The sequence below is a fragment of the Echiichthys vipera genome, assembly GCF_963691815.1.
Source record: "Echiichthys vipera genome assembly, chromosome: 18".
NCBI classification, from domain to species: domain Eukaryota; kingdom Metazoa; phylum Chordata; class Actinopteri; order Perciformes; family Trachinidae; genus Echiichthys; species Echiichthys vipera.
This window is the reverse complement of record NC_139843.1, coordinates 3689328-3716104: the sequence shown is the minus strand read 5'-3', so window position 1 is coordinate 3716104 and position 26777 is coordinate 3689328. Positions and strand designations below refer to the sequence as shown.

Genomic DNA, 26777 nt, shown 5'->3' with positions numbered 1-26777 from the left:
TTCAACCTTTATTTAAACCAAAACAGCCTCTTTGCTCCTGGACAACACTGCAACTTTAGACCCTGCAAATCAAACAGGATTAAAAAGAGTTGAATTATTTTAGGATTTTTCATTTTTAACATTATGAATTCATTATTTAGGTATTTAAAAAATGTCCACAATCCAACAGAACACTTACAGAACAATGGATAAAGAGAGATTATTAACATTTTGCAGCGTTGGCAACAAACACAAAAGCAAATCTGCAATAAAATCTGAAAATCACAGCATTAAAACAACAAAAATGACATTAAATCAAGTAATTTACATCATTTCTGGTGTTTTATTCTTGCAGCATTTCCCTTTTTGGTTTAGTTTCCTCACTTTTTCTCAGTGCTGCACTTGTTTCTGGTGTTTTGTCTCTTTGTTTGTGCTCTTACAGAATATTTCACCCATTTTAATTCAGGTTTGTGTCACAGCAAGTGTGAGGAACTTGTAATACAGCGGATATCCGTGCATCATTCATCTGAATAACAACACAAATGTTCTTAAATATAGAGAAGATGGATGCAGGAGATTTACTCTGCAGATCAAATCACCACATGTTGATGCCAGACTACGTTGCATCACCTCTCTGCATTAATCCACACACCACATTTCACGTTTACTGTTATTTATGAAGAGTTTTGAGAGATTAAACATCATAAAGAAGTCACTGCGTTATTTCCACACAGCCTCAGACTCTCAGTTCTCGCTGTGACGCTCTGTGTTTCCTGTCGTCTGCTGCAGGAAGATGCTGAAGCTCTGCGGCGAGACGCAGGACAAACTCGCCCACGAGCTCATCTTGTTCGAGCTCACCATCGAGAGGGACGTGGTGGAGCCTCTGTACGACCTCGCGGAGGTACGGACACAACACCGTGTGAAGGACATTAATGAGAAATAAGAGAAAAGGAGTTTATATGAGTCCTTTAATGAGCGCTCTGCACCCACATGAGTCTAAAACACTGAACTTGATTACACTGTAAACTGATCAGCATGAGTTTTCCACCAGGTGCAAAGCTTCTGACAATACTGAGCGTGTTTCCTTCTTTCACACGGACAAACAACACAAACAACAACTCTCTTTGTTCTCCGTCCTCTCAGGTGGAAATCCCAAACATCCAGAAACAAAGGAAACATTTAGCGAAGCTGGTGCTGGACATGGACTCAGCGCGCACACGGTGAGTCCGCTGTGAGAAACCTCATGCACCTGTGAACCCGCCTGCAGGATTTAAATGTCACACGGTGAAGTTATAACCGTGAAAGCGTATTTAATTAGTGCCCTAAGACGCTGATCGGTCTGGGACGGACAAACGATGAACGAGCATCTAACAGTAGAAGTCTTTATAAAAGCATGTGTTGTGTTATGAGTTCATAGACACCAAATACTCTATTGTGCTCCTTGCTGTTTCTGAGGTTAACCCTTTATCATATGGGTTAATTGGGTTAATTATCTATTATTACATGTCACAAATATCCCGGCCTAAATGACTGATATGATATTTATTGTAATATAATCATTAAAATATGCTTAAAACTCTCAAAATGGCACCAAAGCACACTGGAATAACTTACATTTAGTTAAAGTAACACGTTTTTTTTATTGAAACACGTCTTTTTTTAGTGAAAAACAAACAATAAAACCATCTTAAATAAGATAAGCATGAATAATAAGGTCCCCTTTATTAAAAATGTCATAAAAATCACAAAAAGATTAATGTTACAGTCAATTAACTGCAGTCAAGTCTCCGGTCAAGTAACATGGGAGGATATTTGTGTTTAAACCAATAATTGAAATTCACATAAATCAACTTATTCTCACTGTTTTCAATCGAGAGCAACAATAAACTTGTCTATAGTCCCATCCCTACATGCTAGAGTCTTTATACATGCTATACGCAGTCTTTGGGCACAGAGTCTATGCAGGAAAGTTCAATTTCATACATTTTAACACTTTAAGTAAAACTGAAAATGTGGCTCATCAACACTAAAAGATGAGCATGTTTTGATGTTATGGTAAAATGTTATGTTGTGATGTTGTATAGTCAGTGTTTGTACATGTATTTTGTGCTTTTTTCTTTTTTATTCTTTCTTAAATTGTAATTTGATTTAATGTTCAGGGGACGACAAATGAAAACGATTTAATTAATTCATTATTAACTAATTCTGGCTTTTTTAAACATGTGTCATCGTGTGTTTTATGAAATTGCACCCTCCTCATTTTAAATAAACTAATAGAAAAATAAACTTGGACCGCTGTATTAGTGCAATATAACTCAGATAGACACACAATTAAGTTTAGACAACAGCTTATTAGACTTTTGTGAGCAACACATACGTATATAATATAATAAGAAATATATATAAAATGCAAAATATACAAAACAAACAAAATTGAATACCATGCGAAATATAGTTTTGGACTTTTTCATCCTTCTTAAGCGTCTTAATTGTTGCTGCTTCACCAACTTTTAATAGTTTTAAGCGTGTCTGGCTCATGGGATGACTGGTTTTTACCTGAAATATAATGAAAAACACAGTCGTCCCGTGTGCAGACTAAATATAGCACGATAAGAAAACGCGTGCAGCGTCGCGTCAGTGTAGATCACTTCCTGAAACACACAATCACCACTCTCTTTGTGCTGATTCACTCGTTTCCACTCTGAGTGGTGACACAGAGAAATATGAGTTTCCTCTCTGCAGTCCAGTCAGTCGGGCCTTTTTTTCTACATTGACCCAAATCTGAGAGTTTTTCCCATCATCCCGCTGTGAGCTGAGCTCCTCTGGCAGCGAGACGCATTATCTCCACCCAGAGACTCAGACACAAAGTCAGACAGGGAGCGAGGGAAGAGGAGGAAACAGCCTCAGTTTAATGAACGAGGAGATGTGGAAGCCACGTTTCTCTGTGATCAACCGAAGTGTTCCTTCATGTGTTAAAACGTCTTTAACGCCACAAATACGATGAGCTTATAGAATATGATGCATCCATGTTGATTGATTCCCAACCATAACATTACGTGGAAAGATTTAAGAGTAGTTCAACTAATTATAATTATAGTATACACACGTTAACATTATGACTGTAACCCTAACCGTATGGAAACTAGTTAGCAAGCTAGCACAGATTATTAGCTACTTTCAAATGATTGGCTAAAAGTACTGGATACATTATTCAAATAGTTAACTTAAATTATTGGATAAACGGTTAAAAATATTTAGCTTAAAGTAGCCTATGGATAAACAGTTAGAAAAGTTAGCTAAAAGTAATGGATGAATCATTAATATAGTTAGGTTGGAGTATTGGATAAACAGTTAGCTAGCTAAAATGAATGGATACATGGTTAAAAAGGTTAGCTAAAAGTATTTGATACAAACAGTTAGTTAGCTAAACTTACTGAATAAATGGTTAAAAAGGTTAGCTAAACGTATTTTATCAACAGTTAGTTAGCTAAACTTACTGGATAAATGGTTAGCTAAAAGTGAACTTAAATTTCTTTGGGGACAAATGAGAACATTCACAGAAGAGTTACAAAAGTAACTTAAAGTAATAGATAAGTGTTTAAAACAGTTAAAAGTACTGCATAAACGGTTAGCTTAAATTACTGGATAAATGCTTAACATAGTTAGCTAAAGGTATTTTATTACCAGTTTACCAAAATGAGTGGATGAAACATTCAGCTTCAACAAGTAGTCGTAGTTGTACTAGCGCTGTAAATCTAGTAGAACAAGTAAAATCAACCTAAATATCGACGGTTCAGTTGTTGAGAAAATTAACAATACTCACATTTATGTAATAAATAGCGTCGTACATGTGGAACATATTTTGAGTACGTGACGTCCTCTGACGGAGCTGTGGGCGTAGGGTAAAGAACCTGAATGCGTCGTTAGTCAGTGGTAATATTGACGAAACATATTTTTTAAAAATGTCGTTCTCAGGTTTTATCAGTCCGGCAAATCTTCAGGACTCTCCAGTAACCTGCAGCCGACGGGAGCCAAGGCCGACCACCTCAGGGAGGAGATGGAGGAGGCCGCCAACCGCATGGAGATCTGTCGAGTCAGTGCTCACTCTTACTCACCGCACATGAACTGTGCAATGGGATTTTTTTACCTGACAAATTACGGAATAAGATCGGACAAGCTGGTAAAAGTTGTCCTGTATCCCAGGGAGCCGGCGTGCACAGTAGTGTAATAAATCACTATTGTTTTGTTTTGTCTCCACCAGGACCAGTTATCCGCAGACATGTACAGTTTTGTGGCCAAAGAAATTGACTATGCAAGCTACTTCCAGACCGTAAGTACGGCCCAAAGAGCAGAAACGGAAATGTCCTGCGTGTCCATCACAAACTCCTCTGATCTCTTGTGTACACAGATGATAGAAGTCCAGGCTGAGTACCACAGGAAGTCACTAGAGCTGCTTCAGAGCGTGTTGCCTCAGATCAAAGCTCATCAGGGTGAGTTTGAGTCCGCCGCGCTCATCGTGCAGATTTGTGACGTTGTCCGTCCCAATCGCGGGATGTGACTTGTTGAAAAATTTGAACTGAACTGACTGGATTTTGGTGTGATCTCCCATCAATAGTCCTCAGGGCGCCCTCCCACTGTCCGTCCGTCCCGTGCCCCGTGCTTTAGGGTCCTTGTCCCCCCCTCCAGGCCCGTTTGTACTCACACTACCTGGGCCTCGGAGAATGCTTCTTGCTGCCTATACGTCATCACGCCGTAACACGTCACACGCATTGATGACGTCATGGCGATGCGTGGCTTTGTTTCCAGATCTTTCCGTAGACCTCAGAGTTTTTGTGCGTCTTGTCGACTGTTTTTGAATCTTTTCATCGACCAAATCTGCAGTAAACACTCCACCTCCGCATCACACCAACGTGAACCTTTCACCGCCATTGTTTGAAATGTCCGCGCATGGTCCCTCCTTCTTTTCTCTATGTCCTAACATGGTCAGAGGGAATATAAACAGGCTTTAGAGGCTGTAGCTGCGACTGTATTTAATGCGTGTGTGTGTGTGTGTGTGTGTCTGACAGAGACCTGGGTGGAGAAGCCGTGCTACGGGAAACCATTAGAGGAGCACTTAGCGCTCAGCGGGAGAGATATTGCTTTCCCCATCGAGGCCTGTGTCACCATGTTGCTGGAGTGTGGCATGCAGGAGGAGGTGACACACAACAAACACACAACAAACACAGACTTTATCTGTATTTAACTGTACGTGACACAAAAATAAACCCATTTACTGGTGAGGAAAACTGAGGGCGCAGAAAATGTCCCGTAATCCTTATTTTTTGTGTGATTTCGTGTGTTTTGTGTGTTTTGCGTCCCAGGGTTTGTTCAGAGTCGCTCCTTCTGCGTCCAAACTGAAAAAGCTGAAGGCGTCTTTGGACTGCGGCGTGCTGGATGTTCAGGAGTACTCCGCAGACCCTCACGCCATCGCAGGTGAGCTATCTCCGCAAATCTTAATCTCTGTACATTTCTTTCGCGACTCGAGAAAAAAAAACCTTCACTTCAAACAAACATCATCATTATCATCGAGCTGATGATCTGCTGGTTTCCCACTTCAAAGATGTTTTGTTTGTGGTTATTTCTCCCGCACACGTTACTGATTCTGCAACTCAGCAGGGACTTTCCCGCAGAGGGTTAATTTGACATTGGGCAACACGAGACGGTTAAAAGATTACTTCAGGGTGCACGCACAGGTTTCACGGCTAGAGTCTAGTTCCTTTGACCAGTGTGAGTGCATGTAGGTGTACGAGCACGAGGCCTACGGCGGCTCTGAGGTCATTTCCTGTGCGCCTGTTGGGACATAGAAAAAAGAAGGAGGGACCATGCGCGGACATTTAAAACAATGGCGGCTAAAGGTTCATTTTTAATATTACCATTTTTTTACCAATTTGTGCACAAAGTGAATTTATAATTAAACCAAACAAAACTAACTAACTAAAATGACACTAATTTACATGTTTGTGAACACGTTAACAACATCTCAAAGCACCGTCTGAGACTCTGTGTTTTATATTTGCGTCAAATATCTGCAGATATTTATGGTTTTATTATCGTTTTACGTCTCCAGGTGCTCTGAAGTCGTACCTGCGGGAGCTCCCTGAGCCGCTGATGACGTACGAGCTCTACAACGACTGGATCCAGGCCTCCAAGTCCGTACCTCCTCCTCTGGTTTTCACATCTCAACCTCCTTTCAGTTCACACGCGCTCAAACCTCTGCTCTCTTCCTCTGTGTCGTCCTGCAGCATCCAAGATCAAGACAAGAGACTGCAGGCTCTCCTCAACGCCTGTGAGAAACTCCCGCCGGCCAACAACAACAACTTCAAGTGAGTGTCTGTGTTTTTCCTCGCTGTGGCGACCGCGGATGATTAGTCAGACTTCAGATGGACGTCTGAATCATCTCAGTCTTGGTCACATTAGAGGGGAATTACGGTATCTTTCAACCTGGACTCATTTATTTCTGTGTAGGTGAATAATAATTAGAGGTGTGCAGGGGCCCTGGATTGTTTTTTTACTACACTGGGTAAAAAAACAATTGCCTCCTATTGGGGCCCTTAGGGCGCACTCACACTGTCCATCCGTACCGTGCCCAAGCACGTTCCACGGCTAAAGCCCCCTGACCACCTTAATCCGCCACTGGCTGTCGGTATTGGCCAATACCATCCATCCATCTTCAGCCTCTTGTCCCTGTCGGGGTCGCGGGGGGCTGGAGCTGATCCCAGCTGACATCGGGCGTGAGGCGGGGTCCACCCTGGACAGGACGCCAGTCTATCACAGGACACATAGAGACGAACAGAGACAGACAACCATTCACACCTACGGGTGATTTAGAGTCATCAATGAACCCAACACCTGCACGTCTTTGGACTGTGGGAGGAAACCGGAGAACCCGGAGAAAACCCACGCAGACACGGGGACAACATGCAAACTCCACACAGAAGGGCCGGGATTCGAACCAGGAACCCTCTCGCTGAAACTAGTAAATCCACAGATTAATAGATTATTTGAACTAGAATAAAAACTCAGTTTCTGTGCGGATTGTGCACGGATTTGATTCTGCAAAGATAATCACAAGGCTGCTTTCTTAAACACACAACTGTTATATGTTAATCCTGTGACACAGTTTCCAAATCACCAGAAGCATCATTTTCCTCATTATAAATAGAGAAAATAAAGCAATAATAAGTCTGGATTAAAGCTCAGCATTGTTCTGTTCTTTCACACATTTCTCACTTTACATCTCACATATTTAACCCCAGTGAAAACACGACAAAGCGTCAGTATCAACAGCTGCTACTGCGTTTACAGGAGACGCACTGGTAGAGTTTAGGTCCCCAGCTCACCACTGACAGAGCTAAATAAACCTTTTTAACAGCAACATTTGATTTCCCGTCTTTAAAAAAGCTGAAAACGAATGAATTTAGGTCCAAATGAAAGTGATTTTTGTTGTTCCTGTGTCTGAATTAACAGGTATTTAATCAAGTTCCTCTCCAAACTGACTGAAGACCAGGACGTGAACAAGATGACGCCCGGAAACATCGCCATCGTCCTCGGGCCGAACCTGCTGTGGATGCACAACGAAGGGTACGTTCACCGACCTAAAGACGTAAAGTGAGATATAAACGCGTCTGTGTTCATTTATATATTAAAGTCTCATTTTAGTATCAAACTCTGGCTCCGTTCATCGCCTCTCCTCTCAAATTTAATAACAATGCACTTTATAAACGGAATATTTTTCCATAAATAAATAAATATAACACTTAAATGTCTCATCCCTCTGGCCCGTTTTATGCTTTTTATTTTGAAATCTGTCCCGTTGTATTTGTTTTTCTTTCTCTCTTGCAAAAAAGATCTTTATCAAAGAGATAACCTGATTAAATGAAGGGTAAATATTATTAAATATCATTAAATATTAACTATCAGCTCTTGGTTGATGCTACACACTGAGTTCGAGAGTTTATTGTTTACTGTTTGTATCTATTTAGCTAAGAGTTAATTATCTTATATTGTATTTTCTTATTTAACTTTTACCCCATTCACTTTATGGTTACTTTGGTTTTATCTGTGCCTAATAAACTGGCAACTGAGTCTAGATTTGACTGAGAGTTCATTGTTTTACTGTTTGTATCTATTTAGCTAAAAGTTTATTATCTTATACTGTATTTTTTATGCCTCCGTCGTGTTTTTTAAGCTGCTGGAAACTTAATTTCCTTCCCAAAGAATCATTAAAGAGACGTCTGAGTTACACAAGTTTCAGCGCAGTTTACTGAAAAGCAAAGTTGCACCCCGGTGTCTTTGTGTCCAGAGGAGCAGAGGATTAAAGGTCGTTTTCACACCTTTTATAAATAATTTCACACGAGAAAAGCCTGTTTTTAATCCAGTGGAAGAGAAACTCTGTGTGTCTGCAGGGTTTCAATCTTTCTCTCTAAATATCTGCTGATGTTCATGCTCTCACCGCTCAAATCATGTCTGCAGGAGACGTTTCATCACAAACTCATGATGATGATGATGATGATGATGATGATGATGATGATGATGATGATGATGAGTCAGCAGTTTGGGAAGCTTGAAGGACGCCTCCCTGACTCTTTACCCCGCTCTAACTTTTAATTAGTCATTTATAGCCAACATTCTTGATCTGCTTCTGTGATCATTAAAAAGCGTGTGAACCCTTTACCATCCTCTCTCTAACGCCTTCTCTCTCTCTCTCTCTCCCTCGCCACCCGCTGCAGAAACATCACGGAGATGATGACCACAGTTTCCCTGCAGATCGTCGGCATCATCGAGCCCATCATCCAGCACGCCGACTGGTTCTTCCCCGGAGGTGAGGACGCGTCACACACATGTTCCATTTCTGAATCCCAGACTTTTCACGACTTCTCTGAGGATTTTTCAGTCAATTTTAAACATTTTAACACCAATTTTTAGATGCTTATTATGTAAATAATCAAATAAAATCCAACTTACACACGTATGTTAAATTCTGATATGTTTACAAGTGATTAAAGACATTTTTACAGAGGTACTGTAGCTCAAATAAGTGAATAAACTCTGTTCAACACACTTTATTCAAGCTAAATGCTAAAAGAGTGAAATGAATAAGTGGACCTGTAACTCTACAGACAGGAGCAGTAGAGGTGATCAAACCCCACGGGATCAAAAAAGTCCCGCGGGGTCTTCACGCCTCTTTATTCATTTCGAAACGAGGGAACCGAGAGTGCAAACATGCTCCTGTTCCTGCAGCGAGAGGAAGCCGAGCTTTATTCTGAAGGAGTGTTTATAATAAAGCGCTTTCTTTATCTATCTATCTATTTTCTTAGAAATCGAGTTCAATGTCACGGGGAACTACGGGAGCCCGGTCCACACCAACCACAACGCCAACTACAGCTCGATGCCGTCCCCGGACATGGATCAGATCGAGCGGAGGCAGAACGACCAGAGTCGGCGGCCGCTCAGCGTCGCCACGGACAACATGATGCTGGAGTTCTATAAGAAGGACGGGTATGACGGGTACATTTACGACACACCCGGGGGGTTAAGGAGAAGATGATGGTTGAGTGCACAGACCTTTGAGATGCTGTTTTAATGACAGAAACAAAAAGAAAGAGTCATTAACGCGAGGTACAGGCTCACGAAACAAACTCGCAAAACGTCTTCAAAGTAGCTTCTAGAGGACGCTGTTCAGCCCAGTTCAGACCAAAGATTTGAGACGAGACAAAACCATTTTAAAACGTCACAGCAGTTTGAACCGACCCGCCTGGTCTCGACTCAAACCGCCTGATGTTGTCACCTGTGACGCAGCCGGTCGAGTCTCCAGCAGCTGGTTTAAAGTCAGCCACAAACTGTCAAACGGTCGAAGAAGCAGCTTTGGACGGAAGCTCAACGAGACAGAAAGAAAGAAAGAGAGGGTTCGAGCGAGCTAGAGAGTAAATGAAGAGAGGGAGCGCCGCTATTGAGAACAAAGCAGTGAATCAGGGAAAAAAAACGCAGTTTCATCACAATGAGTGTTGTCCTCGTTTTTGTTTTATGATGCTACAAATTCTGGATCGACCGATGTTTTTATTCATCAGCCTTAGCCGATGACTGATACGGACTGCAGGTTGTCTTGAGTCGATGCTACTTTTGCTCCCTCAGTTCACATCGTAAAAATGACACAATGATGAGAACAAATGTTACGAGTCTCAATTATAAAAAAAGGAACGTTTATTGAACTTAAAGGCGTCTCCAGAACACGGAGCTGCCTGTGGACGCCTGTCTGTGAATAATGCCGGGAACGCAGAAGCAGCTCGCATCGACCGATACAGATACACTTAAAATAATATCCTTCATCACTACAACAAATGTTTAAAAAAAACTATATATAAAGTACATACAAAATGCAGGTCAAAGTGCTTTTACGTTAAAAGCATAAAAAGGAGAAGACAACCATGAAACACTAGCAAAACAATACGTGTCAACAAGAGGAACAGCGCTTATAGCACATCCTCTTCACCACGTCTACACGCCTGAATGCACCATGAGCTGAGCTGCTGCCGTGTGATTGGCTGATTAGAAATGTGGGTTAACGAGCAGTTGGACAGGTGTACCTAATAAAGTGGCCGGTGACTGTAAATGTGCATTAGCAGCAAAAAGAAATACCTAACACTTCCATGTAAAGTGCAAACAGTGACTAGATCGCTGTAACTGTGTCGCTGTGTCAAAAAACATCATTCGTCCGATTTCCGATCCAGCTAGTTCGTCGATATCGGAGCGGATATGTGATCCAGGCATCTCTAGAATAAGAGTGAGATCGTTCTCTGACCTCAGATCACCGTGAGGCGACAGGAAAGGAGATTCAGCCTCACTCTCCATCTGCAGCGCGGTGAGAAAGAGAGAGAGAGAGATTTTAGTCTGTGAAATGAGGAGACTCCAGCTGAGGAGGGGGATTAACTGAAAACCAGTCAGTGGCTTTTCGTTTCTCTCTCTTCTCTTCGTCTGTTTCTTTCTTTAAAGCCTCAATAAAGCCCCGGTCTTATCGGGCCCTGCAGCCCGTGGCCACATGTAGCCTCAGCGAATTAAACCTGTTGGGTCCGATCGATACGAGCTCAGCTTTCAAAAGAACCAGAACCTTTCACACTGCGTCGTCGTTGTTGTCGTTTTAACCTGATTTCATCATTTTGTTTACTCCCCATTTTGTTTTTAACAAAGGTACAGCGTCCTTGAGTGCTAAGAAAGGCGCCTATAAATATAAATATTATTATTATTATTATTATTAAAAGAGAGGTTTCAGATTTAGGTCCGGACTTTACATTGTTACGTAGTTCACACCTTCCCTCTTAACACTTAATTCATGTTCAGACACTAAAGTTTTGCAGCTCCGCGGGGGAATCTACGCGCGGTCGTGTAAAGCATAAAGGACGAGGTTCAAGGACACACACTTGCATTTACCCTCCGCATTAATCTGACCGCGGAGAATCATTTATAGGTAACACTCTGGACGTGCAAGGTTACATGCAAGGCAGGGACAAAACTGCAGGGTGAGAGTTTATTTTTAGAGAAGCTGAGTCACGATCTTCCTGCGTTTGTCCTTAAGAAAAGTTCACGTCAGTTGTTCGCACCTCCGCATTTCCTCGTAAGTTGAAAGAGCGCGCAGGATGGTTCAGGTTTTAGTTTATTGATGCCCATGATGGTAAACTAGTTACGAGAGTCAAAACGTCCAAGACATAAAACAAGGAACAGATACGAATCGACAAAGAGCTGCGAGTTCGGTGAGAAGAATATCTTCCTACGTTCATCCTTAAGAAAAGTTCACGTCAGTTGTTCGTACCTCCGCATTTCCTCGTAAGTTAAAAGCGCGCGCGCGACTATTTAGGTTTAAGTTCATTGAAACTTAAACTAGTTTTTGACTAGAGAGTCAAAACATCCGAGACATAAAACAAGGAACAGATAAGAATCGACAAAGAGCTGCGATCCATAAAATAAAAGCATGAAATAAAAAGAAATAATTCAAAATATAAAAATGCCAAGAGCAAGTTTCCTTAAAGGTTAGAAAGTAAATAACGTAATTAGAAAACAGTTCAGTAAAATGAGATAACAAACTGTCTCCATGGCTTATTTAATGTTTGTAAGCGCCGAAAAAGACCACGGGAGGATTTTACGCCGAAATGACACTTTACATTTCTGGTGATGAGTTCAAGTTCATCCCAAAAAGTGTTGGATTTATGGACGTCGGATGGGTTTGAGATCCAGCTCTTCCACATCAGGCTGGGATTTATTTTATATACACAGATGTGGGGGGTGTTAAAACGGCGTTCATTGGAACTAAAGATTCGAAAACCGGGAATAAAAGCACAGGAAGTAGATAAAAGACATGAACGTACCAGACGAGAGTGTCAAAAACCTTTATTTTGGGGTATTTTCTTGTGTCCTGAAGGGAAACTTTGACCTAATTGAAGCTAAAATGGAACGATAATGTTCTCTGCGGTTTGTCCGAAGCTCTTCGTCAAACCGCTCTCTCTCGCCGCGCCCCTCGCCGCCCTCCTGTTTCCCCGTTTTACTCCCCGTCTTGACCTTTGACCCTTCCCTGTCCTCACTGTGCTTGTCTGTTGTTTCTGACCACGCAGCATTAGGAAGATACAAAGGTACAGTATAGATCCTCCCCTTCTCCACAACACGTCATCCTCTCATCGCTCGACTCATCATCTGTTGAATCTGCACGCTGACAGGAAGTGCGTCATCTGTCGTGTGTGTGTGTGTGTGTGTGTGTGTGTGTTTAACGCTGAACGTGACACTTATAGTTCAATGTCTGACACGGACGGAGCAGGTCTTTTCTGCCTCTAGGGTTTAGTGTTTACTTCCTGTTCTCCAGATTCAATTCCAGATCAAATTTAAATGTTGACATTGCGGGGAATATGCTTATTAAATTTCTGCTGATGTCAGTTAGCTTAGCTTAGCTTAGCTTAGCTTAGCTTAGCGTAAAGACACATTGGCAACAACTTATCCTCTGTTTTATAATTTAAATGTTAATTTATTGTGTTGTATATTTGGACGTCTGCTGCTCGTGACTCCTCCATCTGCATTTGAGCAAATATCTTTATTTATGAGCTTTATTGTTATTTATTTATTACGGCCCGAGCACAGAACTGAATTATTTATATATAAAGGTCTATTGTAGTAAACATATTTCTATATATTTCTATTTATTTATGTATTTTATTGTTATATCTTTTAGTATGTTGTTACTTTTTCCTGTTTTTCTTATTTATATCATTTGTGATTCTGATTTGATCAGTTTTTTAATCAGATTTTATTGGAAAGATTCAATATAAAGTTATATTTCTTACATGTTCCAGAGTTTGACATGAAGCCGAAAATGTATTTCTAAATGAAATAATAATAATAACATAAATTAAAATGTACAAAAGCAGTCAAACATAGAAAAGGGAATAAAGGAATAACGACATTTTTGGGGGGTTCTGCTAAACTAAAGGAGTAAATTTGATTTCTAATCCTAAATATTCAATATAGTTTTTGACAATTTATTATTTTTGAGTTTGGAGTTTTAAACAGAGACCAGGCTAATGTCTCAAATACGTCCACTCTTATAAATCCTCCATCCAAAGCGGGTCCTGTACGTGCGTAAAGGCCATGTGTGATTTAAAACAGTGTCCTGTAGAAATTACGCTCCACGCAAGTGAGAACCAACACAAGTTTCCCATTTTTTCCTACTGTTTTTATGCTAAGCTAACAGGCTCCTCCGTTTTGAAAAGAAAGCAAATAAAAGTGTTTCCCAAAGTGTCACAATCGTCCTTTAGATGTTATACTTCAGTGCTAAAGGGGCCGTAACGTCTTCCTCCACCATGGTTCATCTCATCCAAACACCTCCCCTTCCTCCTACTTCATACGTCATCCCGCAGCAGAGTTACGCATCAACTGTTGTTCTCTGTTCCTGCATGCTCAGGGTCGTATACGCGCACCCACGCAAGGCCGTGTGTGGGTGCGGTAGAGTGCAGCTTATACGTTTCCAGCCGCCCTGATGATGTGTTTAGGGTCTGGACCCCCGCACACACACACACACAGACACACACACACACACACCCTTGATTTGATTGGCTGTGCATCTCTGTCCCACTGCAGCATGGGTGTCAGGGTGATGGACACTACTTGGGTGTCGCGCAGGGGCTCGTCTTCTACGCGTAAAAGCTCTTCCACGCCACCGAGCGTGCATCCCCCCGTCCCGCCCACTGACGCTCTCCTCCCCGAGCCGCCTGGGGATTTCGCCGCCTCCCCCTCCCCCACCCCTCCTCCCACTAACAGTGACCGCGCCAGGTAAGGCTGTCGTGCCCCCCCCCCCAACCGTCCTCCTGTTGCACCCCCACCTCCTCCTCACACACCTGCTGCTGCTCCCCCTCCGCGTGTGCTGCTGCGCCCTGCAACTGACCCCAGAACGGCGTTCCCCGTCTGCTCCACGTTTTCTTGTCTGTTGCTGTTTTTTTGCCCCGTGACTTGCTCATCGTCATCATCACCTCCGTGTGAACCCCGTGTCCCCCCTCTGACGCAGCATGTTCCCCTCACACTCTATAAACTTCTCTGGTTTGATTTTCACGTGTACAGAAGCTCCGAGAGGCGCTAAATATTATACTTTAGTGATTTTTTATTGCTTTCTTCTGTGTTTTTCAGACACACAGATGTTTTTGTGTTGTTGTGATGCGCCCACGAGGCTGAGGTGGAGCGCTGCGGTTATTCTAAACACGCTTTCTTACTAGAACATCAAAACTATCGGAAAATGAGCCCAAAATATAAAAAAATCACTTGTTTTCATAGATTAAAAAAACAAGAGTCTACAAATAAAAAATCACTTGTTTTTATAGATTAAAAAAAAATTGCTTGTTTTCATTTATTAAAATTAAAATAAATTTGTTTTCACAGTTTAAAAAAAGTCTAAAAAAATAAAGAAAATCACTTGTTTTCCTAAAAAAAGTATTAAAAAATTTAAAAAAATACTTGTTTCCACAGATTAAAAAAATACTTGGATAAATGAGCCTGGCAGAATAATTAATAAATAAATAAATAAATGTCACAGCATTAAACACGGATGAAAATCTAATACTTTGGAAAATGAACAAAGATGACATTTTCTTTAATTAATAGTTTTTTTTTTAAATCACCAGTTTCCAAAGATGAAAGAAAATAATACAAAAATTGATCTTTAAAAAATCTCTCTCAAAACTTTTATTCCACAGATGAAAAACAAGAACAGCGTGTCCTCTCGGGGCTTCCGTAGCGTCATGTGTGATTTAACTGTGTGTGTTTTCTGTGTCGGCTGCTTTACCTTTAACGCAACGACGTGGAAGTTCAAGTGTAGTTCAGTAGCTGCACGTGCATGAATTATTTATCTGTTTTGTTTTTGTTTCTAAGTCCGAGCATCATTAACAGCATAACACTCCATTGTCGCAAGGCTCTGCACTGGATGAGGTGACTTTTCTGTTTACTTTCACCCCTGTGACGTAAAAAAAAACACCTTTTCTTTATTCCCCCTGTGCTGTTCCCCCTCCGGAGCCCTAACTTCTTCCTCCTGACACGATAATTAGTTGATTTCCTCCCCAAACGTAAACAAACCGCCCCCCCCCCCCTGCTCTTCACCTGCACAGATACTAATGAATTCCTCCACTTTAACAGCGCTACAGCGTCTGGACACCTGCTCAGTCCCCCGTGAAACTCTGACATGTCTATCATTGCAGCTCGGACGATGCATCCTCCAATTGGTCGGACTCCTGTTACGCCTACCCCTCCCCTGAGGAGGAGCGGCCGCCTCCTCCTTACCCCTCTTCCTCCTCCTCCTCCTCCTCCTCTTGCTCTTCCCACTCGCTCCCTCACCACCATTTCTACACCCGAGCACCTCCGGGTATGCGCCCTGTCGCCCCCACTCCAGAATCCGTGCCCCCCGGCCCGTCCCCTCCCTCCCGCCGCTGTGGCTACAGCCCGCCCCCGCTCCCACACTCCCTCTGCCCGTCCCCTCAGCAGCTTGACGTCAACTCCAACCCCAAACCCAACTCCTTGCACCTGCACAAACAGGCCTCCCCGTCCGACGCTTCGCATGCCGCCCCGCCTGAAACGAATGGCTCCACCCTTTACATCAAACCCCCGCTCGTTCTTACTCGCCACGATCTGTTCCTGGGCTCCCCCAAACCCCCCAACACCCCTCTATCTGCTCCCCCTCCATGGGCAGCCTGTGCCTGTAGCCGGGAGAGAGGAGCCAAGCGGACTAGGTAACTACAGAAGCCTGCTCGTACGTAAAAACACACACACAACTGGAGAGAGAGAGGTGGAGAAGCAGGTTGAGATGCTCCCAACAGCCCCGTCCCGTCCTCTGCTCGCACCCCCCATTCTCTCCATTATCAGATCCATCTTTTTAATATAATTGCCACGAATGCGATCCATAACTTTCCATGTTGCCAGGATATTCAGAGGGCCGGTTGCCAGGCAACAAAGGAAATTCAAAAAGCACTGAGCGCATACCATTATTATAAAAAAAGAAAGAAAGAAAGGTGGGTGTTAATGAGTCAGAGCAGTGGAACAGAGACACTTACGGCCTCACGCGGAAACCATCGCTCATATTTATCTTTATTTTTCTTCTTCAAACGTTCTTAAGCGTCAAAATCTGCTCAAACACTGTGAAGGGGAAGGTGTAAATACTCTGATACTCGACCAAGAGCTGCAGCAACATGTGATAGTCTCATATATAAATATAATAATATATTTTAAAACGCAGCAAAAATATAAATGATTAAGACATTTAATAGTGTGATAAATAAATATAATAATATATAAAAAGACTATAGGGAGAGTAACTTCAACAGCAAAAATATAAATAAATTAAAACATATAATATATAAATATCATAATATATATTCTTTAAAAGTCTATGAGAACGTCAGCAGCAAAAATAAATATTTATTAAACATATAATAGTGTAATAAATAAATATGATAATATTTAAAAAGACTGTAGGGAGTAAAGCTAAATGTATATTTATCTAAAATTATAAATTAATAAAACATAATATATAAATATAATAATATATATACTTTAAATTCTATAAGAAGAACGTCAGCAGCAAAAATATAAATGAATAAAATATATACTATATAAATATAATAACATTTAAAACAGGCTGTAAGAGTAACGTCAGCAGCAATAATAAATATTAATAAAACATATGAATGAATGAATCATATAAAATATATAAAACGCAACAATATAAACAACTATAACAAAAACCTTGTTGTTGAAATGCAACAATCAACAACCATCATTTAATATGTATTTAAAAACATAAAAATATATAAAAATAAAAGCGAAATGAGAATCTAAGACCTAATAGTACAGTTGAATTACAAAATATAAACATAATAAAACAAAGTAATATATATAAATTCATGACAGTACTTGCAAATTAATAAGCAGTGAATTTAACACTTTTTTTAACATATTTTAAGTTAATTTAACACTTTTTTACATATTTTAAGTTAATTTAACACTTTTTTTACATAATTTAAGTTAATTTAACACTTTTTTTTTACATAATTTAAGTTAATTTAACACATTTTTTTTTACATAATTTAAGTTAATTTAACACTTTTTTTTACATATTTTAAGTTAATTTAACACTTTTTAACATATTTTAAGTTAATTTAACACTTTTTACATATTTTAAGTTAATTTAACACTTTTTTTTACAGAATTTAAGTTAATTTAACACTTCTATTTCACTGCTGCTGAAGCCTTTTTTACTGTGACTATAACACCTGCTCTGACAGCGTTAGAGGACGTTACCAACGTCTCTTTTTCTCCTTTACAGCAGAAAAATAAAAAGTTGCGTTAATGCCACGATCATGTTTGATGTCGAGCCCAGAGACGCTCGTGAGCATTTATCCAGCTTCATCCATTCATGCCTCATCTGCGGAGACTCTGCAGAGTTTAAACTGGTTTTGTTTTGACCTTCAGGCCTTTTTTACCCGTTGGCGTTGTGGCCGCACCGCGCCGTAAACATAAGGAAACTCCATGAAGCCATTTGGGTTTTATTTGGGATTTTTTTGCACTGCTTCTGCGGCCGTAGATCGACTCCCCGCTCGCCTGCGACAGTGGTCACTCGGGCAGTTTGACATTGAACTATGGGTGCTCTCATATGTGTTTTTATTATGCCGAGACGTGTCGTTAGAGAGAAGAGAGGTGCACGAGGTAGTTTGTGATTCCTGCTGTGTGTCTTTTTTCTGTCCTCAGTACTCTGAAGAACAAGGAGCTGTCCCCGGTGATCGGGCAGAAGGGGCTCCAGGGAACCATGACCTCTGTGGGACCGTCTGATCACAGCCCGCACACCCTGAGGAGAGGTAACGAGGCCGCGCGCCGCCTGCTGCCACCGGGCTGAACGTGTTTGCTGACTGGTTCATTGTGTGAATGCTTGTTATCCAAATCTTTATTATATTATATAAGATTAGAATAGTACTGCTGAAAGATTTGAGCTACAGAAACCATCCATAGATCAAAACGTTCAGCTTTGAACTTGGAATATTACGCTTTTTTCAACAGTCTGTGAGTTCATTCGGTTTGATTGACGTCTACAACTACAGCTGATTTTACTGATGTGGATGCTACTACTATTTTAATGAGTCCTCCAGCCTTTCTGCTACTTTTTACTACTTTATTTAGTGTTATTTTTGAATTATCACTGTTTTAAAGTAATATTTCATCTGTTTTTTTGTGGTGTGAACCTCTTTTCTGCCTTAAAGTCCTAACGAACAACATGTGTTTGATCATATTCACTGAAGCCGACACTCTGCTCCGACAGAACAACATAAATCAACCGTTTTTAGAAAAAGAAAACGGTCCTCTACGTGCACATATTGTTTGTTTTGCAAAAATCCACAGCTCCCGTATCATCCTGTCCATTCAGCCCAGTTCACAGTTTGTACACACGCCACAGATCCCCCCTCCCCGCACACACACGTTACAATATCACAGTCCCACGCTAAATGACGTTAGCAGTTGTTATCTATGAGTAAGTTAGCCAGCCTACCTCTGTGTAGCGTGTGCCCCATGCTGTTTAACGAGCACTCGACAGGAGGGAAAGGAGGAGCTCGGTGGTAGAGGGGGAGTGAACTGACAACGCTCCTTCTGCTGCTACATCGTGTTGCACAACAGGTGTAAAATGTCACTGCAGTTCTATAATGTTTATGTTTTCTTCTGCTCGCTCTCTGCAGCAAAGAAGCTGGCGCCGATCCCACCTAAAGTCCCATACTGCCAGTCCGGAGCCATGTCCGACCAGTCGACAGGTCAGCCGTCCCCCGTGAGCCTGTCTCCCACTCCTCCCAGCACCCCGTCCCCGTACAGCTTCAGCTACCCGCAGGGATACGCCACCATCGGCTCCCCGGGGCAGATCCAGATGGCCACCACGCCCTCTCTCTCCTCTCCACCCTCGCTGGCCGGGACCCTCACCAAGGCCAGGCCGACCCCGAAGCCGCCCCGGCAGAGGCCCAGCTTACCTCCTCCTCAGCCCCCCAGCACGCCCGGCACCAGTCCCCAGCCTCTGGATCACTCGACGGGCCTCCTGGACGGTCTGTCCCCTGGAGAGAGCATGTCCACAGGTAAGGTGGATAAAACATCGCAGCACGTTAATGCACCTCGACTCAACTGTTCACCGTCATGGAAACCTGGAAAAATCTCATTTTGCACGCCTGGAAAAGTCATGGAATTAAATCAAATAATTAAGGTTGACGCATTTATCTTCAATACTGTTTGTTTCCTGTGCGGTTTGTAGAAATTAAATTATGATTTTTTTTGTTCCGAATAAATTGCCTTTATAATGTATTTTAATGGAAACTGCACAACATAACTTATAGAAACTCAAATTAGTTCTTAAGTGAGCTTTAAATATGAATATTTTACCCAACAGACGAGTTATATGTATTAAGTTTATGTCGTTCTGTGTCAGGTCACTAAAATGTGTTTATTTTATGATGACTTAAAGTGTAATTCCGGCGCAAAATCACTGCCTCCTAGAGTTTATGACAACAACGAGATCACGATCCTGCGTCTGTGGAGAAGGAGGGAAAATGGCAGGCAGCGTTGTAGACGGCGGTGTCTGTGAGACGCTGAAGACGTCCCAGAGTTTGGACGGAAAAATTCCAGACGTTGGTTTTACTGATGAGAGAAATTGACGACGAACGTCACTTTAAGTGTTTCAGGATTTCCATTGGGGCTTTTAAAGACTCGCTCCTGCTAATCACGCCACTCTGACACTACCCCCACGATTTCTGGTGGAACTGCAACGTTTGGTCTGTACCTGTGCGCATCCGCAAGCTGGCAGTATCCGTATCCGTATGAGTATCTAACGTAGAGCATAAATTATCCTTTATCATGCTGCTGCAGAGGTTTGCTGTTATTTTCAGCAGTATTAGTGGTTAAAAAAGACCTTTGAATGCCTTCACCGTGCTGCCCCGAGCTAATCACTGTTAGCCACGTCCGGCTGTTAGCAACTCTCCTGGATTTCTGTTAATAGTTGTTACACAAAAAAACTGTCTCCATCGCTTATACGATGAGTGTAAGTCCGCGGGATGATTTTGCGCTGGAATTACTCTTTAAACTCTATTGATGTATTTGCGTCACCAGCAGGTTCTGAGTGTGTTTTTCCGTCTAATTCTCTCTGTGTCGACTGCTCTTATTGTCTCATTTACAGCGGTATGAGCCGAGAGGTTCAGTGTGATTCTGTGTGTGAGAGGGACTTTTAGGGTAAGCAGGAGCTCCTGGGCTGAAGCCTCACCTCCCCACCCCTCCAACCCCTCCGCCATCCCGGCCCGAACACGGAGCCGGCTCGCCGTAGGGCGAGGCTGCCAGTAGATGCAGATGAATGTGATTCGCTGCTCCACGGCGGCCTCGCTCTAGAGCCACTCCCTGTTCACCTTCACGTGACTTTCTCATTATGTCTTTTGAGACGTACAGCAGCTCAGTCCAGCTTTAACCCGTTTTGTTGGCCTTTGCATGGTGGCTGAGACTGATCCGATGCATGGCTTACACGGGCTGAACAGACCAGGGCGGACGCCACAGACCTCCGACCTTTTCTGCCCTTAGGATTCCCACCCTTAACGCCGTGCTCCACTTCCTCCCCCGCCCACCTCACCAGTGTCGTGCCTCACTGCACACAGCTGTTCCCTGGCGAGCGCACTTCCTGTCTGTGCACCTGTTCATCACACTGTGGACGTCATCAAATAAATATGTTATCTGCATCAATACGTATATCAGTTTAAACGTGACTAACTACATTTATCTTGTGGTTTTGGCTTTGAGCATTTACTGAGTTCATTAGTCTCTGAACACATCTGAATCAGGTGTAAACAACAAGGATGCATAATATTGGTATTTTTGCCAATTTCTAATAAATTCCTTGCATCCAATACCGATGATGACATAGATATTTTCCATGTCATCGACCCTTTATCATTAAAAGGAGGCATTTTAAACCTAAAAGTTTGATTTACAGAATAAAATGTTGGCATCGTACGGTTCTGCAAACCACAAATATGTTGAATCTCGTGATGTCATCTCTCCTCGTCACAAACCGACGCCTAAATTTTAACGACACGCTCCCAGAAGTAAAGTACGAAATGCCACATTTAAGTAGAAAGTCTATCCCACGTGTGGACTTCTTACATTCTGTACTTTGTTTATTACACGGCTTTGTTGAATACTCGATTCTGATTCGGTCGATACGGCGTTCTGTCATATCAAAATCATTTTTAAATCCATATTTTGTGTCAAATTAAAGGAGCCGTGTAATAAGCCGGATAATGTAGAGTGAGCCGGTCGTTATTATGAATTTAACCCCTTCGTGGTGCGTTCGCAATAACGACCTGCTCGCTCTACATCATCCCTTACATATCGTGCACCCCCTGTCATGCTTTATTTTCATTCATTCATACTGTAACTATGGTTTGAACGTATGATGACCCACATGCTGTGCGTAACATCATCCAGCGTCGATGAATCCACATCTGGAATGATCTGTTTCACTCTTTCAACTCTAATCAAGTGTTTTTCTTCCACTCACCTCTCGTCTGTGTTTCTGCCAGATTCTCTCTGCAACCTGGACATCCCCATCATCGACGTGGACCTGGACGGTATTTTTGACTTGACCCACATCTCCCCCTTCAGGAACTCAGTGGCGCTGCTTGAGTCGACAAACAACAGAGCGGCGGCGGCGTCGGAGGATGAGGAGGAGTCTGAGAGCACAGTGCTATGACGCCACTGGGTCTCCGTTCCTTCCTGACCCTGCTCCCGTCGGCTGATTAAATGAAATGCTGCTGCACCTGCACCGTCTCGCTCTGACCCCCTTCCACGTGCTCGTTCGTTGACCTTTCACCTCTCCAGCTGGGTTTCGCCATCGCCATCGCCATCCAGAGGGGTCGACTTTGAAAAAACAAAAGAAATACACACCTAAAAGAAATCACACGAGGTGTTAGCGACGCTGTCGTCAGGGGGTTTTTCATCAGACACACAATTCCACATCTTATGTTTTTGTTTTATTTAACTTAATGTTTTATATTTCTTTTTGCCTTATGTTCGATTCACTTGCAATATTGCCTTTAACTTCACACACGAGACTGGAAACAGGCCGCTGCGGAGGAACGAGTGCTCTCTGCTGCTGCTTCTCATGAGTGAATTTATCAGAAGGAAGAACAACACAACATACCGCACATCTGTCCTGCCGACACTTTTCCTTTCTCCTCCTTCGTTCCTTCAGGGGTCTCAGTTGGAAATGCCTCGCTCCGGCACGTGGTGGCAACAACCCCCTCGAATTTTCAGTCCCACCTGAGCGTTCACTGTGAGTGTGTCAGTATGTTGTTTTTGGAAAGTGTGTGTGTGTGTGTGTGTGTGTGTGTGTGTGTGTGTGTTTATATGTGTAATTGTACTATATGATGTTGCACTGTTGGTGTCGTGGAGCTTAAACAGGAATGCATGTTTTAGAAGATTTAGGAAAATAACTTCCAGGTTGCAAAGAGGTGTAAACGTTTAACACACTTTTCTCTGTATTTACATCAATCACTCAATATTTATTGTTTATATTGTACATTTTCAGAATATATGACGCTATCAACAATATAAATCAGATCATATTTTGTATCAGGAGAGTTATAAAGACACCATTTCCCTCCAGATAGAATATAGCAGATGCAAATGAGAGAATTATTTTGGCAGCGAGGAAACTTAACGTGGGATTTTTTTATTTTTCCACGTCGTGTAATCTGTGGTGGCTGAATCCACAGAGAGACTACGAAGCCTGGAGTGTGCCACCAGAACGTTTGCGCAAATTAATTATAATTATTAATGATCATCAAGCTGTTTTGTTGTTTGGCAGGAGCGTGTGGGCCAATCAGAGCTCCTGCTGATGCTCTGGGGGTCGGACCTTCTTGTAAATGTTTACATTCAGTGTTTCTCAAATGAATATCTATCCTTCCTCATAAAACATTTGCATAGATTAAATATATATATATAGGTAGTTGTTTGCTAGCTTGCAGTCTTCTTCTTCTCTGCTTTTGAGGCTCCTTGTTTCCTGCACATTACTTCCCCCAACTGTGGTTCAGCAAAATCAGCAGCAGGACGTAATTTTTGTCCCATCTTAATGTCAACAGTTGTGTTGTTAATCGTCACGGACCCTCTCGTAATGATATTGCTCCTTTCAGTGGGCACAAACTCTGCAGGGTGCCTTTAATGTCTTAGACCGTCTCATAGGTTGACTTCGCAAGCTGCTTATTAAGACCACAGACTGTATAAAAAATGGACGTAGCGTCTCCATTGAGATCCGTTCTCTCAACTTGATCCAATCGTCCTTGTCTACAGTAGTCTCCATCTTGTCAGACTTTGACTCCGCCTCATTTCCTCTGACCAAAAAAGGGCATGTATGTGACGTTGGGGGGAGGGGCGTACGTCCATCTTGCTGACGCTGAGGGGAATTGAGGGCCAGAGGCTAGCTGTCACTCAAGAGGCCACGCCCCTAATTATTCCTAAACTTTAACCTCCAATAAAATAAAAACTAGCCTGGTACAAAAAAATTCACCCCCCTCAGTGTTGTCATGGAGATCTGAACTAAACACACTGACTAGAATGTTCTTTTGTCCTTAAACAGGTTTAATGATGCTGTGTAAACGGCCTGTTTAACATGGGGCTCAATGAGAAACTGCTCTGTTATGAAACCTGCCCCTAGTGGACACTCAGAGAACTGATGCTTTTGGAGCTTCCTGCTTGGATCAAACAGGAAGTTGCTGTGGTGGGGGCTTGGTTAAGACCCATATTTACGTTTGTTGTTAGGTGGCGACCTCCAGTGGCCGTATTTATTATGGCAGGAGCAAAGGAGGAAGGTGACGCAGCTTAAAGAGCATTAAAGTCTGCACAGGGAGGAGGTCAGGGGGGATGGATGAATCACACAAACACAGGTGAACTTTGACGTTGAATAAGTTAAACAGCGTAACTACTAAGGCTGTCAAAATTATGTTTCAAGTTCCTTCTTAAAAAAACATATTTTAGTGCATTTTGTCCTTAAGAGGGCAAACCAATACAACCAGGTATATTGATTTCAAAATAAATGTGTTTTAAAAGCTCTGCACACTTACATGTTACAAAATAAGGTAATAAAATAATGTCCTATACTGTAAAACTTAATCTAAAGACCTGTTGTTATCTCAAAGGGAGTGCAGGAGGCAGGGCACGCTGATTACACCGTAATCACTCATTTGAACCCAAAACCATCTTTTTCTCAAGCTAACCGCGTCGTTTTGTTGTTCGAAGTTTATAAAATGAGCCTTTTTTGGATTTATTTGATTTATTTTTAATTGTGTCTGCTGAGCAGGTCGTGTAAAGTGTAGTTCTTTACTGCCGTGAGTGAAAAAAGATACTTAGATGGCACACTTCAGGCTTCATATGGGACGACCTGTTAAGCACATCCTCCTCCTGCCCTGAAGTAAAACAACATCCCATCATATCATGACAAACAAACTGAATAAAAGTCACACTCGCAGGAAAAAAAGCTGCTATTTTTGTCAGAATGCTGCAGCATCAGTGACAAAAAAGCTCCCTTTTCTTTCTGACGGTGCACTTTCAGTGTCAGCCGCCTCCCCACTGCAGTTTACAGGAACCCTGTGTGACGACGCTGACACTTTGGGTCTGTGTAAGAGAACCAGAGGCAAGTGCAAAGATATGTGTATATGTGTTTATTTTGATGAGAGTATTTATACAGATATATTTCTGAATACTTTTTACTAGGTCTGAAGAGTTGTGATTGTTTCCACTACGCATTCAAAAGCATTCGAAAAAACACGGGACCAGAATTTTTTCCTGCTGTCGCATCGAAACCTTTTCAGGACTCAGGAGAGGAAACTTGAAAATCAATAAAACTGGAGTAACAAGGTTTGCATTCGACAGCAGCGGCTTGTTATTTGCCTTGTGGTGGGTTTCGTTGTGGCCTAAACCGCATCTGAAAGACTTTCCATTTTCATCCTGAGAGCGTCGACGACACACGGCCTCAAAGTCACTGTGCTGCTGACGTCTGTAAATACTGGAGCCTCTGTACAAACATGTTGTGTATATAGTGACGGGGAATTTAAATATATATATATATATGGAAATACTGTATTGAAAAATATAAATGACAAACATTATAACATTATATTGCACATGTAATATTATAATGTTGCAGGTTCTAGCACAATATTCACACAAAATAACTCAACTTTACCGACGTAGGCTCAAGGTTCAATCTAGTTTTTAGATTTTCTGAATAGAAACTGCAGAAGAATTAACCTCTTGAACCCTGATTTTAGCTTTACAGTTAAAAAAAAAAGGTCCACAGTAATTTGTTCTCATGACCGAAAGAACGAGGTCGCAGGTACAAGCGTCTGAAATGTGTTTCCTCAGGAGGGGGGCTGGAGTCTCCCTTAGAGAGAGGGGGAGAAGTTCAGCATCCGTGAGGAACTCGGAGTAGAGCCGCTGCTCCTTTGTGTTGAAAGGAGCCAGTTGAGGTGGTTCAGGATCATCTGGTAAGGATGAACCCTGGGCGCCTCCCTAGGGAGGTGTTCCAGGCACGTCCAGCTGGGAGGAGGCCTCGGGGAAGACCCAGGACCAGGTGGAGAGATTAGATCTCCACACTGGCCTGGGAACGCCTCAGGATCCCCCAGTTAGAGCTGGTTAATGTGGCCCGGGAAAGGGAAGTTTGGGGTCCCCTGCTGGAGCTGCTGCCCCCGAGACCCGACCCCGGATAAGAGGCTGAAGATGAGATGAGATAATTTGTCCCAACTCGTCACTGCGGCGTCACAATGCTACGTTACATTTAATGGAGAATTAAACAGGTCTTGTGCGTTGTTTTATACATTTTCCGACATTTCAACCTGGCGTATTTGATGTTTCTGAAATATTTGGGATTTTGTTTATCATTAGAATAAATGTTTGTCCACACAACGGTCATCTGAACTAATGGATCCGTTGCTCAGCAGGGTTCAAGAGGTTAAAAGAGTCACTGTCTTTAGTTTGACAGCAGATATCGGATCTCCACGCTCATGACCCCGTATTAGATATAAGATAGATACTAAAGTTGGTAGGAAATGGAGGAAAAAACAGGATGTTTTCTACAATTTAGGGCTGCAACTAAAGATTATTTTTATTATCAATTAATCTGCTGACAATGTTCTCAACCGTTCGGTCTACAGCCCAAGGAAGTATCCGGCGTTTTTGCGTTAACC

The 26777-nt window shown here is 42.2% G+C and overlaps 1 protein-coding gene across 2 annotated transcripts in view; it reads left to right on the top strand.

Annotated features, from left to right (window-relative positions):
- Positions 1–23718, top strand: part of LOC310960515 (rho GTPase-activating protein 44-like) — a 65149-nt gene extending 41431 nt beyond the window's left edge. Inside the window, exons 5-23 of one of the 2 annotated variants that reach the window (XM_083932228.1) lie at positions 769–880; positions 1123–1199; positions 3955–4072; positions 4241–4309; positions 4388–4469; positions 5046–5173; positions 5340–5451; positions 6086–6167; positions 6261–6341; positions 7486–7599; positions 8748–8839; positions 9336–9516; positions 12618–12635; positions 14131–14322; positions 15412–15468; positions 15735–16262; positions 18277–18383; positions 19254–19637; positions 22119–23718. In XM_083932228.1, the coding sequence (XP_083788354.1) occupies positions 769–880; positions 1123–1199; positions 3955–4072; positions 4241–4309; positions 4388–4469; positions 5046–5173; positions 5340–5451; positions 6086–6167; positions 6261–6341; positions 7486–7599; positions 8748–8839; positions 9336–9516; positions 12618–12635; positions 14131–14322; positions 15412–15468; positions 15735–16262; positions 18277–18383; positions 19254–19637; positions 22119–22288 (2704 nt within the window). In that variant the 3' untranslated portion in view covers positions 22289–23718. The remainder of the gene's footprint in view (positions 1–768; positions 881–1122; positions 1200–3954; positions 4073–4240; positions 4310–4387; positions 4470–5045; positions 5174–5339; positions 5452–6085; positions 6168–6260; positions 6342–7485; positions 7600–8747; positions 8840–9335; positions 9517–12617; positions 12636–14130; positions 14323–15411; positions 15469–15734; positions 16263–18276; positions 18384–19253; positions 19638–22118) is intronic. The other variant, XM_083932229.1, reaches the window with a different exon arrangement.
- Positions 23719–26777: the final 3059 nt, after the last annotated feature.